The sequence below is a fragment of the Panthera onca genome, chromosome A3 (genome assembly GCF_046562875.1).
Source record: "Panthera onca isolate mPanOnc1 chromosome A3, mPanOnc1 haplotype 2, whole genome shotgun sequence".
In the NCBI taxonomy this organism is placed as follows: domain Eukaryota; kingdom Metazoa; phylum Chordata; class Mammalia; order Carnivora; family Felidae; genus Panthera; species Panthera onca.
Window position 1 is genome coordinate 54,194,211 of NC_138341.1, and position 24,943 is coordinate 54,219,153.

The 24,943-nt window shown below is 40.9% G+C and overlaps 2 protein-coding genes across 6 annotated transcripts in view; one reads left to right on the top strand and one right to left on the bottom strand.

Moving 5' to 3' along the window:
* ANTXR1 (ANTXR cell adhesion molecule 1) overlaps positions 1–3,515 on the bottom strand; it is a 218,941-nt gene extending 215,426 nt beyond the window's left edge. For 2 of the 4 annotated variants that reach the window (XM_060659422.3, XM_060659437.3), the window contains exon 1: positions 2,967–3,514. In XM_060659422.3, the coding sequence (XP_060515405.1) occupies positions 2,967–3,118 (152 nt within the window). In that variant the 5' untranslated portion in view covers positions 3,119–3,514. Of the gene's footprint in view, positions 1–2,966 lie in introns of all 4 variants that reach the window. The other 2 variants (XM_060659436.3, XM_060659439.3) reach the window with 2 other exon arrangements.
* Positions 1–24,943, top strand: part of GKN2 (gastrokine 2) — a 64,582-nt gene that overhangs the window by 1,592 nt on the left and 38,047 nt on the right. The window contains exon 2 of one of the 2 annotated variants that reach the window (XM_060659443.2): positions 15,290–15,397. The exons of the other annotated variant lie outside the window; for it this stretch is intronic. Within the exon in view, the coding sequence (XP_060515426.1) occupies positions 15,290–15,397 (108 nt within the window). The remainder of the gene's footprint in view (positions 1–15,289; positions 15,398–24,943) is intronic. 2 annotated transcript variants of the gene reach the window in all.

Sequence of the window (24,943 nt, forward strand, 5' to 3'; positions counted from 1 at the left end):
GGTACATTAATACACCTAAGAGTACATAATAATATAATATTCACCTAAGAGTACATCATGAGCATTAGATACTTCTCCTAAAATATCTTACAAGCATGCACAGTCTGCATATTCAATGCTTTGCTAATATCATGCCTAACTTAATAAATCCACTGTTGTTAGACATTTAGGTAATTTTCAGCTTTATTATTATAAACAGCACTGCCATGAACATACATCTAGTCACTTGCTTGAGAGTATATTTGACTTTTCCTTTAGGACACAGAATTGTTAGATGGAAAAGTAGAACCCCATTTTTTTAAAAAGCATTTGATACATGTTGCCATATTACCTCTTTGCCTGCACTATCCAATACAGTGGCCACATGCTATTTAAACTTAAATTGATTAAAAATAAATAAAATAAGAAGTTCACTTCCTTGTTCACACTAGCCACATTTCAAGGGCTCAACAGCTACTTATGGCTAGTAGACACCATACTGGCCAGAGCAGGTATAGAACACTTCCATCATCACAGAGAGTTCTATTGGACATCACCAGCCTAGAAAGACCATGCAAATTTGTATTTTCCTTAGTAAGATATGACAGTGCTTTCCTCCCACAAGTTGGCTGATATTGAATATTGTAATTTAAAAAAAATCTCCACTAACAATAAAAATTACATCTTGTTTGCTTTTTTCACTTCTTTGATTACTAGTGACGTTGAAATTTTTTGTTTATTTACTGATTTTCATATGTTTTTTGGTGAATTATTTATGTACGAAGCCTATTTTCTCCTGGAATCATCTTTTTAAAACTGCTTTTTATATTTTAAGGTCAATCTTTAAGCAATAATTTATGCTGTCAAAGTTTTTGTAGCTTCTTATTATCTTTTATTTCTGACATATTTTCGCTTATAGAAAGGGAAAATTTGAACATATTTAAATATTTTCATAGTTTTCTTTGTTGTTTCTGTCTTCCTGTTTTAAAAGCTCTAAACCTAAGGTTACAGTAATATTTGTTTAAATTTTCTTCCGGTTGTTTCATCCTTTCATTGCAAACATTTAAATTTTCAGTCCTTCTGGAATTTACTTTGGTTTGTGGTGTAAAACAAAAATGTCACCTCCCCCCCCCCCCCATATTACCAACCATTTGTCCAAGAATCATTTTTTAAAGTAACAAATTAATTCCCCACTGACTTGAACTTCCACTAAATGCTCACATGTTCTTGGATTTCCTTCTAGATTTTCTATTCTGTCTACCTATTCTTTGGCCTTTACCGTCCTGTTTGTAATCATTTGCCTTGTAATACATTTTAATATTTGGAGGTATAAGTACTTCTTCATTATCTTTCTCTAAAAATGTTTTACTCTTTTTCACCAGTTTTTTTGTTCTCTAAGATAAACTCGGAGTCATTTTATTAAATTCCTCTCACCACCAAAATAAATTCCTACAGAACTTTGATTTAAATGTTTAATTCACTTCAAATTAATTTGGGGGAGAACTGATTATCTGTCCCGTGTGGAGTCAATCCATTCAGGGGCATGGTGGTTCTGTCCATTTTTTCAAGTCTTCCTGTTTGTCCTTCTGAACTGCCTTTTTGGGGTGGGGGGGAAGAACCATGATGGGCACCTCTGACTGCTTTCAGACAGTCTCTGAATTTGTGAGCTTCTGCCCCCAGCCACTAGAAGTAACAAAAGAAATTCCATTTCTTAGTATTAGAGTATATTCTCAGTATCCACCTTCTCATAAATCTCTAAGAAAGAGATTTCATTTTTCATCCAAAGAATCTGGAGTTCAAAACAGCCCTTACGGAAAAATCAAACTCCAGGGGCAACTGCAAAGCACATTTGGTGTCTAGCTGGCCAGCTTATTTTGCGGGACTCTTTTTCCAACTCCCAAATACTTTCCAGTCTGTGAAATTCATCTCCCCACCACTGTTAACAGCAAGCGCCTCTCCTGGCACCGGAGAGCTCACATAGTTTTAATGAGCATGGATCTTCTCTGAGGGGCTTTTTATTGTTGAAGCTGGATTTTAGTAGATAGCATAAAGCTTCCTGGAGTGACTGTGGGCTTGGCAAATCTAAGGGGATTTGGGAAATGTTTAATTGGTGAGAGTTCAGCTCTCCCTTGAGCAGACCTGAAGTCTAACTCTCATCCTTTTTGTTAAGGAAACCAGGGCTCCTGCACCTCCCAGGTAGCCCACCAGTGGAATTACCAAGAACTTGACTCAGTCTGTATCCGAGGTCCCAAGCCAAGGCAGGGCAGGTGGGAATTTACCCACAGGGGACTTTTGGCAATGTTTGGCAACAATTTTGGTTGTTACCAATGCGGGACAGGGGGAAAGGGGGCAGAAGAGAGGGAGCATGGAGCGGGGAAGTACTGGGTTACTGGGAGAGGCCAAGGGTGCCCAACAAAGAATTCCCCAGCCTAAAACCCAATAGTGTCTAAGTTGAGAAATCCGCCTTATATTTTCACTAATTGCCCAGTCAGCGTGCACTGTATTATTAGGAACAAAGGCAATGCATTATGCAGGACAGAATGTGGGTTTTTTTTTGTTGTCGTTTGTTTGTTTTCAAAGACAGGACTGACTTTCAAAAGCCCACTCCAGCCTTGCCTGGAAGTTCTGCCTCTCCAAAGCACGCCCTTCTCACCAGGTTTCTAAAGCAAAGGGAAAGGATTCACAGAAACGTATTAGGTCAACACATCCTCACACTCCTTTGCAGGCTCCTCATTCACAGAAAGCTAGGCGGAAAGTAGGTTTTCCCCTCGAACCAGCAGCGACGCCCCTGCGGGCTCCCGCTGCAGCGAAGAAGGATGGGGAGGCGCGCTCCCCGACAGAGGCGCAGCGCGGGGCCTCGGCCACCCCCGCGGTCCCTCTGGGTCCCTGGAGACGCGTGCCTGTCTCAAAGCCTCGCTGCCAACAAGCCCAGCCCGGCAGCGAGCATCATCAGCCGAGCCCAGGGTGCAACAACTCATGGCACTTACTTGTCCAAAATGAAGTACAGGTCAAATCCCCCGTAGCAGGCTGGACCCCCTTCCTCCCTGCGTCCCCCTTGCCCGGCGCAGATGAGCACAAAAGTGGCCAAGGAGAGACACTTGAAGCCAATGCCGAGGGCTTTCTGCTCCACGGTGGCCATGACCTGCAGCCCAGGGAGAGGGTAGGGACCTCTGCTTCCCACGCGCCTCGAATTCGTCTGGACCCTCAGGGACGCGCCATCCGAGGGGCCCTGCTCGCGGGCCCTTTATTCCCCCTCGCGCTCCTGGAACTCCCCGGAAGCAATTGTCTGGAGGAGTTCAAGGCTTTCCTTCTGGTTTCCGCTTCGATTCTGTTTCTAGGTTTCAGTTTTCAAAAATCCCAATACTGTACTCCGCTTTTTTAAAGGGGCTGCTCCAGACTCTGGCGGCGGACCGCTCGGGAGGCTGCGCTGACGTTTTGCAATGGAAGCAGCTTCGTCCTGACGCTTCTTTGTCCCAGCTTTTAAATATTATGGGGTGGGTTTTCAGATTGTTCTTGGTTGGGAGACTGCCTTGCCTTTTCTCCCTCCTCTTGCCCCCCTCTCTCCTCCCTTTCTCCTTTTTTGGGGGGCGGAAAGAAAGTTCAAAGGGTGCCACCTTGTGGCCGAAGATGGCGAAAGCGCCCTTTGGCATTCGCGTGAGTGTGGTTGTGCGTGTTTTCTCATTCTTTCCTTCTTCTCATGCACCTTCCCTTTCATTCTCCGTTATTTCTTCCCCACTCCTACTTCTTGCTCACTCTCTAGCCTTTTTATCCCTGTCCTCTGCTTTCCTATGCTGCGTCTGTTGATAACGTCACTGTAAACATTTGATGAGAAATTACTTCCTCCAAGCACCTTGGCTCCGACCCTGGGGCTGGGACCTTTGCAAAGGAGCCATTGTGCAAATGAAGTAGAGATGAACGGTGCCTTTGTGATCTGATTCATTCCAGTGACCTTACTGCACTATTAGTGCAGATCATAAAAGAGACTGTTGGGGTCCAGTGACGTGGCTGGGAATAGCATAAACAGTCCCAAAGAAAAGGCTGCTCCCGGCGTGGAACAGCCAGGCATTCTAGATTGTCTCCATCTCCAGATTTTAGAGAGTCTGTGAGAAGTTCTTCTTTTCAGCCTGTGAACTTTGACTTTTTCACCCTATTAGGGCAGAGAGAGTAAACAGCTCACAAGAGTATAGACCTTCCGAATCGTTTGGGACTGGCAGGGAAGAGACGATCAAGGCAGGAACTCAGTTTTAGCTTCATAGATGCCCCCTGGAGAGTCCTCAGTGCACACTTACACTCCATTTTCCAGCATGATTTCTCCCCTCCATTTGTGATCCTCTAAGACACTTACCATCCATGGTGGTTTCCCCCCACCAGTGTACCATGGAATCCTAGTGTCTCGGAATGCTTCATTAAACAATAATTTTGTTGTCAGATAAGTTTCGGGGATTCATAAAGCATTGCACTACCCTGCCTCCGAAATGATCCTCAATGTCCTTCCTTCCCTGGTATTCAAACACACCCTCCCCTCCTCGCACTGAATAAGACTGACTTGTGTGTAGTTGATAAGGTATTGCAGAAATGACGTGTGACTTCTGAGGCTACGTCATAGAAGATATTGTGGTTTCCTTCTAGCTCTCTTGGATAACTTGCTCTGAGGAGCCCGTGGCCATGTCAAAAGGTCACTCAAGCAGCTGTATGGAGGCATCCATGTGGCAAGAAGCTGAGATGCCCTGCTGATAGCCAGCAACAATTTGCCAACCATGTGAGTGACTCATCTTGAAAGTGGACCCTCCAGCCCTAGTCAGGCTGAGAGATGACCGCAGCCCTGGTCAGCATCTTGACTGCAGTCTTATGACAGACCCCAAGTCACAACCACCCAACTAAGCCAATCTCAGAGCCCTGACCCACAGAAATTTTGAGATAATTATGGTTTATTGGTGTTTTAAGCCTCTAATTTGGGGGTTAATTTGTTATGCAATAATAGATAGCTAGTAAATACCTATACATTAAAGCTTTGATAGTTTTTTTTTTTTTAACTTTAACTGTATTTCCTAGACTTGCTCAATCCTGAAACTGTTCTTTTCAAATAACACCTATTGACACCTACACTTTGGGAATCACTGCTCTCAGGAAAAAATAATTGGCAGAAGATTAAAATACTCTAAACTGCACAACTCTTGCTCCTCCATATCTTTAAAGTAGAATACAGATATCCAGAGTCAATAACAGGGGTGAATGAAGCTCCTGGTATACTAGCAATATGATGGCTCAACAAGTCTGCAGGGGGAGACATCAGCTTCTTTGAACTGGCAACATTTTCCTTTGGTTGTTGGGGTATAGCAAGCAGCCTTATAATTAAAGCATGTCGAGAAATGGGGTGGAAGAGGACGTAGGAAGGAGAATCTTCTTTGGCTTCCTGCTAGCATTTCCCAGATTAGTGTCACAGCTAAGAGACATCCAAGTATCAAATGCCCTAATGCAAATGTTATCATTTGCTTGAGGGGACTCTCAATGCTATGATTGGACTGAGGGGGTCTGTGTTACTAATCTCTTGCAAAGATCCCAGTGTTCTGGGAGGAGTGTTCTGAGGAGATTGACTGACTTTCCCAAGGTCCACAGAGATAGATAGATAAGGTTTAAATTTTTTTTAACGTTTATTTATTATTGAGAGACAGACACAGAGCATGAGCAGGGGAGGGGCAGAGAGAGGGGGAGACACAGAATCTGAAGTAGGCTCCAGGCTCTGAGCTGTCAGCACAGACCCTGATGTGGGGCTCGAACTCACAAACTGTGAGATCGTGACCTGAGCTGAAGTTGGTTGCTCAACCAACTGAGCCACCTAGGTGCCCCCCCACTTTTTAAATTTTTTTTAACGTTTATTTATTATTGAGAGACAGAGAAACACAGAGCATGAGCAGGGGAGGGGTAGAGAGAGGGGGAGACATGGAATCTGAAGTAGTAAATAAGGTTTAGAAGTAACTCCTCTGCCCCTCAAAGTCAAGTCAGTGGAAGAATGATATAGACTGTGATGTTGAGGCTATGGAGAAAAGTTTCTGGAGTTGGAGAAGTGCAAGGGCAAACTAATCATGTACATGAAAACATTTGAATGGTAACCTGGAAACTAAGGCAAGGGAAAGTTTCCTGGAGGAAGAAGCAGTCAAGAGTGTCTCATGTTGTGTAAGTCAAGGGCATAAGCCCCAAGAAAAACCCAATGATGTGAAACGTGTCATTGTGTCACCAAGGAGATTCCAATGATGTAGTGCTCTTGGATGTTGGACTGCACTGGGTTATTAGGAAGGGGAACTTCTCTTTCAAGTATAGAGTGGGATAAGGTGGTAACTTGTGAATGTTTGAATGTTTAAATGCTATAAGGAAGGATCCCAGGATACTTAAGGATACCAGGAATTTCAAGTTCCCTGCCTTCCAAAAGATTGGAGAGTTTTTGCCTTACAAGACTGATCATCTTAAGGGTTTGGTCGTGCACTACTGTTGTAATTGACTATTCCAGGTTCCCTTCTTTGAGGTAGAAATTAAGAATGACCTGCCTGTTTACAGGCCTCCAGCAACTTGCTGTCCCATACTTGCCCCCCACCTCCAATATGTGACTGAGCCCCTTTTGCCAAGCTGTCAAAAAGCAAATTTTGTTGTTTTGATAACATTGCCGTTTAACCTTCAAGAGTCTCGGGGCGCCTGGGTGGCTCAGTCGGTTGGGTGTCCGACTTCAGCTCAGGTTATGATCTCATAGCTCGTGGGTTCGAGCCCTGCGTCAGGCTCTGTGCTGACAGCCTGGAGCCTGCTTCGGATTCTGTGTCTCCTCTCTCTCTGCCCCTCCCCTGCTCATGCTCTGTGTGTGTGTGTCTCTCTCTCTAAAAAATAAATAAACATTAAAAAAAAATTAAAAAAAAACCTTCAAGAGTCTCAGGGACACTAAATCGTTTGTCTGTGTTCTTGACACAAGTTCTGGAAAATGCTCCAGATAACACACACTACCCAAGAAAAGTTGGGAATTTTTTCCTTAGAAATATTTGTCCACAATAAGAACAGAATATGTACATATGTGACACCCTGTACCATATTTTGGGTCAACCAAGTAGGTCCAATGTTTGCCAAGTTCTTGCAGGTCCCACTGGTCTTTGGGTTTTGGTGGCACCCCAAAACTTCCTAAGGCAAAACATCAGTTAGTAAAAATAGTCTTTCATTGTCATGATATTTCCTTCATGCTTGTCCTCCATAGGACTTCTGTTTGCAAAAAGCCAAGGCAGCCTTCCTAGAAGGGATTTATCATTCAGAACAACAAAGTTTCTAAAGAATCTAAATTAGCTAAATAATTCCTTTTGGTCAAAGGAAAAGCAAAGGTGCTAGTAATGACTCTAAGCCCAAGGGCAAAATCGTAACCTAGAGCAAATACCTTGATGGCATCGCATAGGCCAGGTTATTCACAACCTCAGCTCAGAAACAAAGCCTCATTGAATCCAGTATTCCATTAATAACCCTACCCAAAGCCCAGCCCAGTCTAACTTGAAAATCAATTTAATCCAGTACCTCCCATGATTCAATTTAGTGCAGTTCCATACACATCCTGAAATCCTGTTAACAGCCACCCAAATGCATAAGTAGAACTTATTAAACACAGCCTCAACCCAACTCTGATCAATTCAGAGTAAAAAAAAAAATGAGCTAATTTCATATATTATTCAATGTCAGCCCAGAGACAGATCCTGTTTAATCTGGTTTACAACACAGCTCACTTAAACCTATAGACCATCACAATCCATCCTAAGTCACATCTAAGCCCAGCATGAAGTTTAATCACCAACTCACTCTTAGCCCAATCTAGCTAGAGTCTGGCCAAAGTTCAAAGCTTAACACAGCAAACACAGCTTGCTTGTAGGAAGGTACATTCCTACAAGGTCTCAACCAAGAGAATAATCCATAACTCATGCCAACATATCCTAAAAATCCATTGCAGATCCTCATAAGGACTCAAAACCTCGCTGAATAAAATGTTCATTTCATCTAGATCAGAGACAAGGCCAATCCAACCTAGAACCCAGAGGAGGGATAAAATGGACCAGTATAGTCTAGGGTCTTGACAAGCCCAGAGTTTACAAATGAGCAATGAAAGACTATATCAGACAACTCAAGGCTAGCAAAAACCTAAACACAAGACCAATATAAGCCTTTTTTTTTTTTTTGGCCTAGTTCTGCTCAACCCTGGCATATTTAAGCATATTTAAGACCAAAGTCTTATTCAGAGACTTCAGACCACTTTACTGTGGAAGATATCAGAAGAAATCTACCTCAGCCTGTCAAGCCCATAACTCCTTTGACACTTTTGCTAATGTGTCCAAGGCCCAAGCCAGAGAATCCAGTGGTTCTCACCATGTGTGAATATGTGTATGGATAAGAATATTTGGAAGGGGTACGGGGAAGATGGAGACAAAGAAGTTTACTCACTCTGTAATAACCAATGGAAGCTTTTTCAAGATTCATGTATCTGTACAATATCAGAAATAGATATGGGGGTTTCAGGGACACACACAATCTTAAAGTGACCAATTTCTTTTCCCTCTTGCCTCACACACACAGCTCTGATTAGATTTATTGTAGAATTAATGGTAATTCCCATAAATTGTGTACTGGTCAGGAAAGCATACTAATTAACATCGTAATTGCACACCAGCCTATTTGGGGCAAATTACTAACAGGGTGACATTACTAACAAGTTACATGACTTGTCCATAACATAGCTTCCCATCTGCAAAATGAGGTTAAAAATACTACCTACCTTATTGGGTTGTTACGTGGTTTCAGTGAGATCATGCATGTCATGTGTGGCCCTCAGGAAACACACAATAAATGTTGGCTTTTATTGTTATTGTGAGATTCTGGGAAATAGCATGTGAATTTCTTCTAGAGTTGGGAAGAATAATTTAGAAGAAACACTTTCAGGGTGTTTGAGTTTCCTACCACCCATGAAACAAAGCTGTTTCTGTACCATGGACATTCATATTATCAACTCTGAGAAATGCAAAGGTGAAGATTTGGGCTCATCTAGGAACTATTGGGAATTGAAGATTTCCTAGGATACATGCAGAAAACAAACAGAAAAAATACTTTGGAACTATCAAAAATCTATTGGCAGCAATGCTGTTTCTGCTAGCCAAGAATGCTACATAGCTAAACTCTAAAGAAATGTCTGAGAAAATGGTTATAATCAGTGGTGCTTTTTTTTTGATGCTGGTTTTTGAGATCTAATGTTATAATAATTGACACTTTTTCTGATGCTGGTTTTTTTTTTGAGATCTAACAATCCATAGAAAAGAATCTTTATTCCATCTCTTTATTAACTCATTCATTCATTAAAAAAATTGTTTTTGGATACCTATTCTAGGGCAGGCCCTATGCCTACATGAAGATACAACGATAAATAAAACTTGGACTTTGCATAATTTACTTGGGATATACAAATGCATAAGAAGGTATTGGTACAACAGTGTGTTTAATCTCTCTTCTAGAGGAAACTCAACATGTCCCTTCTGCCCTACCATGCCAATTCCAAGGATAACTAGGTCTGACATAATGGAATCTTCAGAGATGCACTGTTGAACCATAACTCTTTGGATTGTCTCAGGATGTGAATGAGTTAAGACATGACAAATGTTTTTTCCTACTGGTAATGAGATACTCCTTCCTTAAGTAGATCCAAAAGTGATCAGGAAGAGCCCATGGCAAAGAGAGCAAGGCCTGGGCTACTTAAGGAATCCCCAGGATACTTGTCCCTATTCATAATCCATCACAGCTCACCAGGGTACAGAAGGGCTTGGGGGTACAGCTGTAACTAGTAACAAGGTATGCATTCACCTCATGAGTTTGCCTCTGAGCATTGACTCCTTAGGGAACTGCTTGGCAGGTAGTCAGACCTAGGTTAGTTTTCTGGCATAGGTTTTCAGGCTCGATTAAATGTGTGTCCAAGGTAGATGTCTAAGAAGCAGGCTCATCCTGGAACCTCAAATATGAAAGCATTTGCCCTTACTGTGGCCAAAGTAACAGTGGGGAAGTCCTGTGTCGTTCATTGTGAGAGGGCCTCTACACCTGCTAGGATAGGACTGATCCCCGAAGCTAGAAACGTCTCCTTTCAAAATAGGTAGAGCTCAAGACATGGATGGTGCTACTACCCAGGTTTGTTTTCTTTTCAATCATATTTGTCATCAAGGTTTGAGGACTGATCTACTGTGAAGTCTTAATCATGGTCATAAATTTAGGCACTTAAAGTGTGAGTTTAAGCTAAAGAACATAGCAAAGTCAGTCAATAAACACATAAAATGACTAAAAGCCCCTAAAGCACAGAAGAATTATCTTGAGTTGAAATGGAGGAAAAATCCAATGTCATTGTTACAAATCTAAGAGCTAACAAGGAAGAAATAAAACCCATTCCCAGAATACTGTCCTCTACAAATCAGATTTGCCCAGAGGCAGGCGGAAATCAAGTGGTAGAAAAGAAAAGTTTATGATTTGGTGTCTCAAAAACAGAAACTATAAACTTGAAGTATGGAGGGAGTTCATCACAAATTTAGTAATAAGATCAGCTTAAAATGCTGTTCTTAATCACGTGGTCAATTCCAAGACTGTGGGAAAGAGGGGGAAAAAAAGAGGAAGAAAAACATCCAAATCTGGCAAACTCTATGCATATATAGTAGCGTTTTTGGAATACTTTTTCCACATTTTGATAGTTTCCCCTAAACCAGGTTCTCCTAACATAAAATGCAAGCAGCAATAGCTATATTTTTTAGTCTTCATCACTGCGATAGTTCAGTTATATACTGATGGTCCTACTATGTATCTTTAGTTGGGTTACTTCCTTCCTCTCTGAGAAAGTTTTCTCAAACTCTCAAAGTTTTCAATATTCCCTCCTTCACTCTTAATTGATAGTCATTCATATTTAATTGGAAAATTAGAATCCGAAAGACACTTATATATGTGATTCTTACACACAGGGACGATGCTTAGGCTGAAGCCATGAGTGTATAAGTAAGTGGAAGCTTGCATATTACCCTGGGCTAGTGAAGACAATGATAAGAAATGAGAGTCAAGGATAGAGCCCAGGGGAATATACTAGCAGTCTTACAGAGCTCCACAGAGAGGAAACAAGAAGGGAAATAAGACATTTCTAGAAGGGAATAGTCATGAGTCTCAGTTGGGGTAGAGAGTATGAGAATATAAAAACTGAAAACTATTCATTAGATTTAACAGCCAGGAGGGGCACCTGGTGGCTCAGTTGGTTAAGCATCCAACTTGGGATTTCAGGTCATGATCTCACAGTTCGTGGGATCGAGCCCCACATCAGGCTCTGCGTTGACAGCACAGAGCATGCTTGGGATTCTCTCTCTCCCTCTGTCTCTTCCTGTCTCCCACTTGTGCTTTCTCTTTCTCAAAAATAAATAAACTTTAAAAAATATTTAACAACGAGGAGTTCTTTGGTGACCTTCATGAAAAGAGCTAGGTAGAAATGATGCCAGGAAAAAAGGAGCATTCAGAGAGAGAGAGAGAGAGAGAGAGAGAGAGAGAGAGAGAAAACTCTTACTAATTAAAGCACAATTGTAAAATCGAAGAAAAAAATCAACAGAAAAAATGGAAAATAGTCTTGAAGACAGAGCAAAACAAACAAATACAATAAAAAAATAAAAACAAATAAAACCCCCAAAACTGTAAACCAAAAAACAATGAACAAACAAACAAAAAGCAACGAGATGACGATGACAAGAGAACATAAGCTAAGTAAGTAACAGACAAGGGCAGGAGTTCCAGCATCTGAATAACAGAATTATAAAATGCGAGAAAAGAAGAAATCATCACAAAGAAAATTTCTTGGATGAAGGACATGAGTTTGGAGTTTGGAAAGGACCCTCTGAGTCTCTGGAACGAGGGCTAAAAATAGATCTACTTCAAGCTCATTATTAAATTTATGGAAATTTAGGACAGATACAAAGTTTCATAGGACTCTCAAGGGAAAAATGAGGTCACACACAGAGGAATAGGAATCAGAACAGCCTTGGACTCCTCAACAGTAACATCTGAATCCATTAGTTAATCGAGCCTTTGAACTTCTGAAGAAAATGATTTACAGCCCAGAATTCTACATACAGCCAACTATCAATAAAATATCAGTATAGAATAAGACATGTTCAAACACAGAAGATATCAAGAAATTTTCCTGCCACATATTTATATACTTTCTCAAGATGGTACTGGAGGAGCTCCAACAACGTAAAGGAGTAAACCAAAGAGGGAAGATGTAATACCAAGGAAACACAGAGCCCAACTGTGACGGATAATTCTATCTGTCAACTTGGCCAAGCTATGGTGCCCAGTTGTTTGGTCAAACATCAATCTAGATGTTGCTGTGAAGGTATTTTTTAGTTGTAATTAACATTTAAACCAATAGACTTTGAATAAAGCAGATTACATTTCATATTGTGGATAGGTCTTATCCAATCATTTAAAGATCTTGAGAGACAAGATTGAAGTTCCCTGAAAAAGAAGAAATTCTGCCTCTACACTATCCTGGGACTCCAGCCTGCTGGCCTACTCTGCGTATTTCAGATTTTCTAGCCCCCACAATTGCATGAGACAATTCCTTAAAAGAAATCTCACCAAAATAGATTCTCTCTCTATATATATTTTGTTGGTTTTACTTCTCTGGAGAACACTGACTAATGTACCAACTCAAGACAAAGGCAAAGATCGCTTCTCGGCCTTTTGGCTAAGATCAAGTGAAGACAAAGGCAAAGAATTCTTAGAATGACAGCAAAGGGACATCCCAGGATGCTGATGGTGCCAATCCATATAGGAGAACAAAGATCTAAAAGTACACTGCCACAGAGGAAAAAGAAACCCATAGTTACCTTGATGTGATTGACACAGGTGAGCTAAATCTTACCTCTAAAATAGAAAGTCAGTGGAGAATGTTTGAGATTTATGAATCAAAATAGATCAGTGTGTACATATCATTTGGAAACATGGCAATGTGTAAATGCCAGAATTAGCTAAATTGTGGAAAGGGGATGGGGCCTGGGAGCCATGGAGTTCATGGGACAAAAAACAGCAACACTGTTATAGTACTTTTAGACAGTTTGGTTTTTAAACTATGTGCTTTTATTATTTTGAGTAAAAACTTAAAATATTTTTTAAAATGGGATATTTCAGATTTTGCTAAAGATTCTGCTAAGTTTGCTTCATTCTATATAGTTATTAGCACAATGGAATGCCATGTTGTCTTTAAAAGTAACAATCCTATGGATCAGATATCAATACACAGAGATATTTATAAAATATGGTTTAAAAAATGGAAAAGTTGAAAAATGGAGCACAGAGTAATTTATAAACATTAAAGCAATAAAAACCATATCTATACACATACACACATATATATCATATGTATATGTTAAAGGAAACATACAACCTTAAAAAGCAACATAAAAACAATCTATCTATATATATATCATAGGTATACATAGTATATATGACTCTATACATGATTTTTAGTGTTGCCTTTAATATTTATAAGTTACTGTTTTTATGTATGTAAATATATGTAAATAAATAAGTAAACACACACAAAACCACACCCAATTATAATTAAAATATAAAGTAATTCCTAACATTAGGAGAATGATTTCAAAAGTTAAAAAGTTTTGGATCATGGGGCACCTGGGTGGCTCAGTTGGTTGGGCATCCAATTCTTGATTTTGGCTCAGGTCATGATCCCAGGGTAGTGGGATTGAACCCTATGTTTGGCTTCTCACTGATCGTGGAGCCTGCTTGAGATTCTCTCTCCCTCTCTCAAATAAAAAAAAATAATATGATAAAAATAAATAAAAAGTTTTGGATCATTAACAAAATGGTATATTACTCAGCTATTAAAAATAAAACACATGAAGACTAAAACATGAGGAAGTGTTCATGGTGCATTATTACATGAAACATTTAGAATATATGTAGGTTATGATGGCAAGTAGGAAAAATATTCATGTAGATAAGAGCACAAAAGTAAGTTTTACAAATCAAATAGTTTGGGAAACAAAAAGAGTAAATTGAAGGAGAGACCGTGGATGTAGTTAGTCACAGATTAACTGTAGCTGTAAAGGGGTAACGGCTGGGGTAACGGAGGTGGAGGGGGAAAGAAACGCTCCTGCAAGGTTGAAGGAGATTTTGTGTTTGCTCATTTATGTGATTTTTTGTTAAGTTGGAGATTGCTTTAGTTGCTATTCAGGACTGGAGAAGGAAGGAAGGGAATGTATAAGCTGAGGGTTAGAGGGAGAGAGAGAGGGAGAGGGAGGGAGAGAGAAAGAGGGAGAGAGAGGGAAGGGGAGGAAAGAAGGGAAAAAGAGGGAGGGAGAGGGTAGGAGGGAGAAAAATGAAGGGAAGGAGAGAGGGAGGCGGGAGAATGAGGAAGAGAGGAAGAGAGGGAAGGAGGGAAAGGGAGGGTGGGGGAGAGAGGGAGAGGAAGAGAGAGGAAAAGAGGGAAGGGAGGAGAGAGAGGAAAAGAGGAAGAGAGGAAAGGAGAGAGAAAGAGGGAGAGAGAGGGAGGGGGAGGGAAAGAGGAAGGGAGAGGGAGAGAGGAAGGGAGAGAGAGAGGTAGAAGAAGGAGGAGAAAAAAGAGTACCAGGGAGAGAGATGGGGAGAGAGGCAGTGCTGGCATGAAGAGGAAGGTGACCTTCAGAGCACAGAAGGAGAGGTTAGCATGGGCCAAGGAAATGAACTGGTATATGTCAGGAATTCTACTAGGAGGTCACTGATGTTGTATTTCATGTCACACTCATAACAACTATGACTTCGACATTACGATCCTCATTTCATGAGTGAAAACCTGACGCTCAGAGAGGTCAAATAACTTTCTCTAAACATCTATGCAGCCCATAGGCAATAGAGCTGGGATGCAGGCCTGTGCTTTTTCATCTATGCTCTTTCCACCGTGTGACCCTTTGAGATGGTATGCAGGATGCAGACAAATCTGTAAGAGGGAAGATGAGGAACAGAAGACGTTTTGAAAGATTAAGTTTAAACCTGATAATCTTTTTTGTGCAATTTTCATCCACTACTTGAGTTCCTGGGAACTTGCTTTCTGGATTCCATTTATAGCACAGTGCTTTGGCATAACAGAGTGTTTACTTTAACATTTCTTTATTCTACTGCCAGGACATTGGTTTTGTCTCGTCATTGTACAGTCTACCTAAATGTTTTCAATCATTTAAATGACTGTATTGCATTTAGGTAAGTGGATGAAGAAGCTTCTTCTTTTGGCTTATCTCAGGGCCAAACATCCTTGAATTCAAACATGGGGTTGCTGCTTTCTTTACTGCAAAATCATCTCTGCAGAGCAGATCTACAGAGCAAGCAAACAGGGAAGAACCCCTTGAAGGTAAGCGTTCTAATTGCATCAGGTTCCAAGAATGTCAATGGGTTCCTGTGGACACCCCCGCCCCTGCCCCCGGTCTGACGGGTGAGGCCTCATGGAGTCTGAGAGGCAGCCAGATCCACCAGGGCCTTGTTGGTGCTGTCACACACTCCGTGGAGCCCAGTATGGCTGCGCATAAGTCAGCCTGTGTTTCTCAGAGCTCATATCAAACAGGAAAGGTCAATGTAGAATTCTGGAGAATCAGCTTCTCAGAGTGCCTCTTGAATATGGCAGTAAGTATGTTTGGGGTCAAAGGCAAAGACTGTCTACGAGTCAAAAGCCTTAAGGGTCAGTTCAGTCCATCTGAGGCTGAGTCTTCCTGTAGGAGGAGTGACGGGGAAATGTACATGCTTACAGAACTCTCAACAGCCATCCCCTTTCAGCTCCTGGGAGGACTGAACCTGTGTGTGTCCACTTGTCCCTGAGTTCTGCCAAACAAATCGTGTTTACTTCGCATGTTGTGGACACTGTCACTATCTTTGAAGTAAAATGGCTGGGGAAGGAGCTGAGCTAGTGCTAAAACGTTGGCAGTCCTGTAAAAAGGAGGCAGGACCAGAACGAGGAGTGAACTGTGGTGCGTCAGAGATGAAAGGGAAGATTATCAAGTGTCAGGTTCTCTGTCCACCATGGTCTTACCTGACTTCAGTGGCCAGTGGAGATATTAGCATTGGCCAGCGTTCTGGTCACCTACTGCTACAAAATGTAATGACTTTAATGGAAATTGATTATCATTGCTCACAGCAATGTGGGTTGACTTGGGCTCAGCTGGGCACCTCTAATTTGGGGTCTCCTATGTGGTCACAGCAAGGTATCAGCTGGGCTGCAGCCATTGAAAGGATCAACTGGGCTGGATGTCCAAATGGCCCCTTCATAAGACTAGCAAATGATGACGGCTGCCGGCTGGGAGCTCAGGTGTACATGTGTCCTCCACAGGTGGCATGGGCTTCTTGGTGACTGGGTTCTCTGAGAAAGTGGCTCAAGAGTGAGCATTCCAAGGGACTCAGGCAAAGGTGGGAAGTCTTCTTATATGTGACCTTCAGAATTCTCAGAGCATTACTTCTGATTCTCTCTGTTGGTTAAGGGAAGTCATTAAGGTCACCTTAGATCTGAAAAGTGAGAATTAAGCTCTACTTTTTGAGGCAAGGAAAAACATGCCCAAATAGTGACGTCAGGAACTGATGGAGGCCAGATTTCAGGCATCTACTGCAGCCTGAATAAACTTCAGTCAGAGAGTAACAGCATATGTATGGAATGGAATGAAACAAATGGTCATTAAATGCTCAGGATGCAACAACATCTTTGCATACATTATTACACTTGACATTTTCAACAGCCCTAAAAAATAGTGTGGCAGATTGATTTTTTTCAGCTCCAATTCTTCACTGGGCCCTGGATCCAAGCTCTTTGCAATGTAACCTTTCAGTGCTTCTCACATGAGAAATGCACAAGGGGATTATCTCCCTGTACAAAAGCACAGGGCTTGTACGTCCCTGTACTTCCTTGACTTTTGGCTTGGTCATATGGCTTACTTTGGCCCATGGAAAGATAGGAGATGTCATGCAAACAGGGGTTTGAAATATGCTTGCATTGTTTCTGAGAGTATGGTTGGCTATGCTCTCTGGTGCTTTTGTCCTTACCATGAGAATTCCTCCCAGGGAGGTGGTGCCTCTTCCAGCTGGAGCAGACAGGTGGAACAGACTGGAGAGCCAGCTGGACTCATAACTCGAAGCAGAGATGTTCAGCCCAGCCCAGCCCAGGTCAGCCAATTCCCAGCTAGCTGACCATAGATGGGTGAAAATAAATGCTTATTATTGAATGCTACCCAGATTCTGTGGTTGTTTGTCATTGTTGAGTAATAGAGTAGGCATTATTAGCTCCTTTTTTTCCCCCTGAGGCCCCGATCAGTTTTTAAATCCAGCTAGGCTTAATCTAGCAGCCCATACTGTCTGCTACACTGATACTCCGGGAAATGGGCTAAGGTAGTGTGACCAAGCTCCTACCCAGCCCTGGAGGGCATGTAGCGGGAAGCTGGAGGAGATCTGAGTGGGAAGGCTCCTCTCTGTATTGCTTCCCTAGAAAGTTCTTAAAGATTGCTGAGCACTTTTATCTTGGGGTGTGTGTGGTTTTGGGGGGATGCTGCACTGAGTTTTGTTGTTTCCTGAGGAATTTCCACTGAAGAGATGAACAGCTGAGGAGGGAGGGCCCGTCTACAGAGCTCAAGCATGAAAGACAGCATTGTTGATTTGACTGCCTTGTGTGGTTAACTAAAAGACTCAGAACGCCCTGGGAAGGCGTTGGTCTCATAAAGAATAACTCTGTGTGTGTGTGATTGGGAATTTATAGCTCTAACATTGATACTCTACACAATGAGAATAAACAGAGGAGCTGGCTTTCATCTAAGATGTGGCTTTTAACATGTATGCAGATTAAAGTTCTCTTTTCCACATCTCATGCTTGCTTTCTCAGTGAATGATGTTATGTGATGAAGTGTGTGAGAGAAATCCCTTTACCTGGTTCTGAATGGATCCTTTAACCTCATGGGGGCTCAGTTTCCACTCAAGCATCATGATGCTTGCCTTAACTACCCAACACCACGAAGGGCAAACGACACCGTGGATGGAGAAATAAAACCTTCATCAAACTGCCAGTGGGTGAGTGAATCTGTATATTTCTGGAAAAAAAGTATTAATGGATATCAAGAACCCAGAAGGATGATTTTTAATTATCTTATTTTACATTAAAACATTTTTTTAAATGCATTTGGGGCTTACCTCTATTGTTATCTGGCCTCAGTCTGTTCAGGCCAATGCTAATATGGTCACTGTCCACTGAAGCCAGGTAAGACCTGTAGACAGAGACATCAGCAGCTCCAACAATTGTCCCTCCCATCTCTCAGCTCCAGAGTCACCACAGGTTGTCCTAGGTTCTGGGCCCATTGGCCATTTGCCATCCTCAAAGCCCCTTGGCAAGGCCTTGGTGGGATCTGACATTGGCTCAGGTTCCTCTTCAGCTCTTGGTCCAAGGTGGCATTTAAAGCCTATATATTGGCTCCTGTCTCTTCCAGATTCCCTTTGAACTGACCAAATAATCCAAAAAATTGAGTTTCAGAGACAGAGGAGTTACTTCTAAACCTTATCTATCTATCTCTATGGACATTGGGAAAGCCAATCAATCTCCTCCAGACCACTGGGGTCCTTGGAAGGGATTAGGAACCCAGACCCCCTCAATCTAATCATAGCATTGAGAGTCCCCTCAAGAAAATGATAACATTTACATTAGAGGATTTGATACTTGAATGTCTCCTTAGCTGTGACATTAATCCGAGAAATGCTTGCAGGAACCCCATGAAGGCTCTCCTTCCCAAGTCCTCCTCCAAACTCTAGTGTTGGTTTTAGCAGTAGAAAAGACGGAAGGATGTTGTTACCTGTAGTATGATAAAGGATCAGACTGAGAGAAGTACCCACCAATTCATGATTCCAGCAAAGAAAAGAAAACATTGCCTAAACAGTGCACTTATGGGACATAAAGAAATATCCAAATCCAGGAGGCTGGAAGTGACGGTGTAATGAGGAGCATATTTCGATGTAGTCAAATCTCTAATATAAAAATGATTCAGGAATGGGTCCATGCTGGCCCAAGAACATCTGACTACAGTAACAAACCTAGTTTCCATTTCACTCAGATGGCTTGCAAGACATTTCAACCACAGAGTTGTAATGAAAACTGCCATTCCAGGCAGGGAAGAGCCCAGTGCCCAAGCTAACTTCAGCACTACCACTAAAGCCTAGTAAAGAAAACATCTGGTGGAGTGTGGACATTTCTAGAACCAAGGCTGCCTCTGGCCAGATCTCTATCCCAATGCAAAAGCTGCCATTTTCAGAATGGCGGAGGATGGAGCTGAGAGCAGGTGCTTTGGGGCAAAGCATGGTTCTGCCAGCTATTTCAGAGTTCTCAAGAGTAAAAGACATACAGAGTGCGATGGAGTTTGACACTCAGGTCAACCAGGTAAAGTATGATAAGAAAACAAGTATGTCGATTGCTTCAATGATCCCCTAACTAGAGAATCCTATTAATTAGAAGACCCAGTTAACTTCAAGCAGTAAGACATAAAAAGAAAACCTTGTGCCCAACTGAAATATCCCAACCATGCTAAGGCTGTGTTTTGGAGCTTCCTCCTTACTACTCACAGGTAACACATATGAAGAAAGTTAAGGGGAAAAAAAAAAAGAAGAAAAGAAAATTGTAGGGGAATTTTATTTGTCAAAATTAAATTGGGGGAAACTCATACTAAAGTCATTTGGAGGGATGCTCTGCGAACTCTGTTTAGTTCATTTTTTTCTTTTTTTAAAATTTTCATTAAAAACATTTTTTTTAATGTTTGTTTTTGAGAGAGAGAGACAGAGCACAAGAAAGGGACGGGGAGAGAGAGAGGGAGACACAGAATCTGAAGCAGGCTCCAGGCTCTGAGCTTGTCAGCACAGAGCCCAATGCAGGGCTGAAACTCACAAACTGAGAGATCATGACCTGAGCCAAAGTCAGACACTTAACCAACTGAGTCACTCAGGCGCCCCCATTCAGTTGTTCTTAATAGCACATGCCGAGAAGACTTGTCCAATGTGATTGTTTATGGTTTTCTGAGTCTGGATACTTACTTGTTTTAAACATAAAGATACTTTGTAATCACTTAGTTGGCACTGTAACTTGCAGGAAGGGGTGTAAATTGAAGGAAGACAGTACTTTCTTAGTTTAGAATTCTATCAGGAAATGTTTGCCACTTGAGGATAATCATGTCACCAATGCTCATATTATTCCCACTATTGGTTGCAGATATTTATATGAGTCTGCATTTCATGGTGATTCCATGTCCAGGTGAAAACACCTAAATATTAAAGTTTTTCGTATTTTCTTTTTGGGTATTTGATCTGTCAAAAATGATAGGTATGATAAGGTCTCCCCTCTTTTGTAGTTTTGCTGACTTCTATTAGCATTTCCAACAGGGTTTTTTGTTTGTTTTATATACTTTGAATCTACATAATTTGGTGTATAATAAATGTTACGATTGGTAGGTCTTCAATGTGAATTGCATATTTTAGCATCATAAATGACTTCCTGTTATTTTATTTACTGATTTTGCCCTAAATTGTACTTTTTTGACAATAATATTAACCCCCTAACTTTATTATTTAAAATGTACTTTTATATTGTTGCCATTTTTTTTCATGTATCAGTATTTCTTTTAGTTTCTTCTTGTCTAATACCTGGATTTTTTTTTTTACGTTTTTATTTATTTTTGAGACAGAGAGAGACAGAGCATGAATGGGGGAGGGTCAGAGAGAGAGGGAGACACAGAATCTGAAACAGGCTCCAGGCTCTGAGCTGTCAGCCCAGAGCCTGACGCGGGGCTCGGACTCACAGACCGCGAGATTGTGACCTGAGCTGAAGTCGGATGCTTAACCTACTGAGCCACCCAGGCGCCCCACTACCTGGATTTTTAAACAAAATCTGAGTCTTTATCTTTTAATAAAATAGTCTAATATTATCACTTAAAAATTTTTATTTCCAAATACTTTTAGATTTTTAGAGGAGTGTGATGATAGTACAGAGAGTTCCTATATACCCTTCACTTAGCTTCCTCTGATATAAATGAACATCTTTCAGAGATCATGATGATCTTTCAGAGCATCTTTCTGAACATCTTTCAGAGAACATGATGATCAGAAGCATGAAATTGATGTTTAGGCAATATTAAAAAGATGACATTAAATAATTTAAGAAACTAACATTGCCATAATATTATTAATTAACCAGCAGAGTTTATTTAGCTTTCACCAGTTTTTCCATTAATGTCCCTTTTCTGTCCCCAGATCCAATCCAGGATCCCACATTGCGTTGACTCATCTATCTCCTTAGTCTCCTGCAATCTGTCACAGTTTCTCCTACTCCTTGGAGTAGAGTGAATTGGGTCTTCCAAAAAGATATGGCCACTCTCTAACCCTTGATGCCTGTGAATATGATCTTATTTGGAAAAAGAGTCTTTACAGATGTAATTAAAGATCTTAGGATAAGATCATTTGGGATTTAGGGTGGACCTGAAGTCCAATGACTGCTGTCCCGATAAGAGAAAGGAAAGGAAGATTTGAGACATAGGAACAGAAGGAAGAAAGCCACCTGAAGACAGAGGCTGGGATTGGAGTGATGCAGACACAAGCCAAGCAATACCAGGAGCACCAGATGCTGGAAGAAGCCAGGAGGGATTCTTCCTACGGCCTTTGGAAGGAGGTGACCCTGCTGACACTTTGATTTCAGACTTTGGGCTTCCAAAATTATAAAAGATTGAATACGTGCTATTTTAAGCCACGTTTGTTGTGGCAGCTCTGAAAAACGAATACAAAGACCTTGACAACTTTGAAGAGTGCGACCAGATGCTTTGCAAAACGTCCATTAGTTTGGGTTTGTCTGATGTTTTCTTATGATTGTCCTGGGGTTATGGATTTGGGGGAGGAATACCAGACTGGTGAAAGACACATCATATCAGAGGGTGCATGATATCAACATGACTGGTGATGTCGACCACGATCACTTAGTTAATTAAGGTGGTGTCTGTAAAGTTACTCTTTTTCTTTTTCCATGCTCTGTTTATTAAAAGCAAGTCACTGAGTCAAACCATGTTCAAGGGATCCACCTTGTATAACTCTGCATTCTACTCTGAATCTTGGAGCTGACACACATTCTTTTTCAAGGGGGTGCCTGAGCCTGGGTGGCTCAGTCAGTTGAGCGTCTGACTCTTGATTGTGGCTCAGGTTATGATCTCAGTGTTATGGGTTTGAGCCCCATGTCAGGCTCCCTGCTGAGTGTGGAGCCTGCTTAAGATTCTCTCTCTCCCTCTCCCTCTGCCCCTGTACCCCACTTGCACATGTGCCTGCACATGTACTTTCTGTCTCTAAAATAAAATAAAAAACAAAGAAAAAAAGAAACATTCCTGGAAAGTTTTCAAAAGTTGTTAATAGCCTAGGCTTAAAAAAAAAACTCTTTTAATTCCAGTTAGTAGAAATTTCACAGGGTACATTCATTTACCACAATGAAATAAAACTATAAATTAATAATTAAAGAACAAATAACATATAAAAAACTGAGAATTCAAGATACTGTCTTTTTGTCAATGAGGAAATAAAAATGCAATTATTGGTTATTTAAATAAATAACTATAATGTCAAGAATATATATCAAACATTAAGGAAGGAGGTCAAATTACAGATAGGAAGAAATTAATAATGGTAAATTTTTGTATTCTTTAACCAAGAAAAGAAGGCAAAAATAAATTCAGTAGCCAACTCAACAATTTAGGAAAGCAACAAAATAAACTTAAGGGGAGTAAGAATTACCAAATAATATTTTGAAAAGCACAATTTGATAAATTATAAAACTGAAGCGAAGAACTAATAAAGAAACCCTAGAGCTAATTCTTTGGTTTGGAGCAGAGCCCAATGTTTAGATGACACATACTTGGTTGTAGAAGTCATCTGGATGAACTATATTGCAGCTTCAGCAGGAATCTACACCAGGAGCCAAACCTTGGCAGAGCTGGAGGTTCAGCCTTAGCCTCACATTGGACAGTTACAAGTTTCAGAAGAATCAGCTTTGAGCACTGACTCCATTGTGGGTGGCAAGTGAGAGCAGACAAAGACACCTCTTTTGAGTATCCAGATTTTCACATCAAACCAGACCTCCTGTTTGGGCACAGTGGTGGTTGTAATTCAGTAAGTTCTAGTAGCCATAGAAGAGTCTTCTAGGCTCAGTGGGGCATGTCTGGGGCTCTGGTTCCATGCAGAAGTAAGAGTAACCAATAAAACTCTTTAATGTGAGTACACCCCCAGCACAGTCAAGACACAGAAGGGGAAAGACCCCATAGAGATAAAAAGATTGGAATTTTGCTAATGTTGGAAGAGGGGTTTAAGTATGGTACTTTGAGATATGATCAGGGAGCCATTATTTGCCCCATAACAGGCCAGTCAAATTACGTAAGAACAATTCATTAGAAGCTGTGACCCATTTCTGATTAAGTTACATGTTTTATCTTGCTTTGTGAAATAGACTTTTTAACGATGCTGAAATCATAAAAACATTTTCCTATTTGACCAAGGTTTTATTCTCCTATATCACTTAAGATAGTTCATTCCAAATATAAACTTTTTAGAGTTATCTTATTAATTTCTTTTTTTCCAAGTTAAGGCAATCTAACAATTATTACATAAATGAGACAAAACAATGCATCTTTGACAAACTGATTGTTAGCATGCTGTTTAATGGTGAAAAAAATGGAGGTATAAGTTGAGTATATCTGCTATTAGTTTTGTATTTTATATTTCTCCTAATGTTCTAGCCAATACAATTGGCAGGGGAGGGGGAAGAGATGGAATATAAATGATATAATAAAGAAAGCAACATGGTTAAATTTGTACATTTTATTATCTCTATAAGAATGACTTCACTTTGGATATAAGTTCTGAGTTCCAGAGTCTCTGGGTCATTTTTCACTTCTGACCAGCTGGCTACAGATTTAGCAGTTCCCACTGCCCCTACAGATTCAATAATTCACTAGAACAACTGAACTCAGCAAAGCATTATTACTATAACAGTTTTATTATAACAATGGGATGCAAAGCAGAAATAGCCAAAGGGAGATGCATAAGGCAAGTTTTGGGAAGCTTTCTTTGTCCTTTCTCAGTAGAGTTAATACCTTTGCTTTTCTCAATAGTCAAAATTGTCACCCTCGTGACATTGACGTGGACTATTGCCAACCAGAGGAGATTACCTGAGTTTTGGTGTCCCTGGTTTTTATTGGGGTTTCATTATATAGGGATGATTAATTAAATCACTGGTCATGTGACTCAGTCTCTAGCCTCCTGGCTCTTAACATGTGACTTATAGACCCAACTGTCTAATCACATAGTTAATCTTTCTGGCATAACTTGCTCTGGTCCTGAGTCACATCATTAAGATAAATTATCAGGTGTGGCCTGAGAGGACCACTACCAATAACAAAGATGCTCAATCACTTAAAAAACACCTCCCAGGAAACTGGGACAGGGGCCAGCCAAATTCTTTATTATACACCTGCCTGTCTAGTACAAAACAGCAACCTTCCCCCATCTCAACTTTCTATTGATGGTTCTTCTTCCCTCATATTATTCTGTTCCCTTCTTAAGAGTTTTCATCATTATTCGTATTGTGTACTTATGTATTTATCGTTTCTCTTCACCACTGGATGTAAACTTTGTGAAGTCAGGCACTTTAATTGCTTTCTCCCCATAGTTTATCTCTATGCCTAGAAAAGTCTATCACATAGGAGGTGCTCAATAATACTTGTTAGATAGATAGATAGATAGATAGATAGATAAATGGCATAGAGTTGAAATGGGGTGTGCTATTGATAATGCTCTTAGTTAAGGGGGCCGAGCCATGATTTTTATTGTCTGATTTGAATCTTGTGGACCAAAGCAACACCAGGAA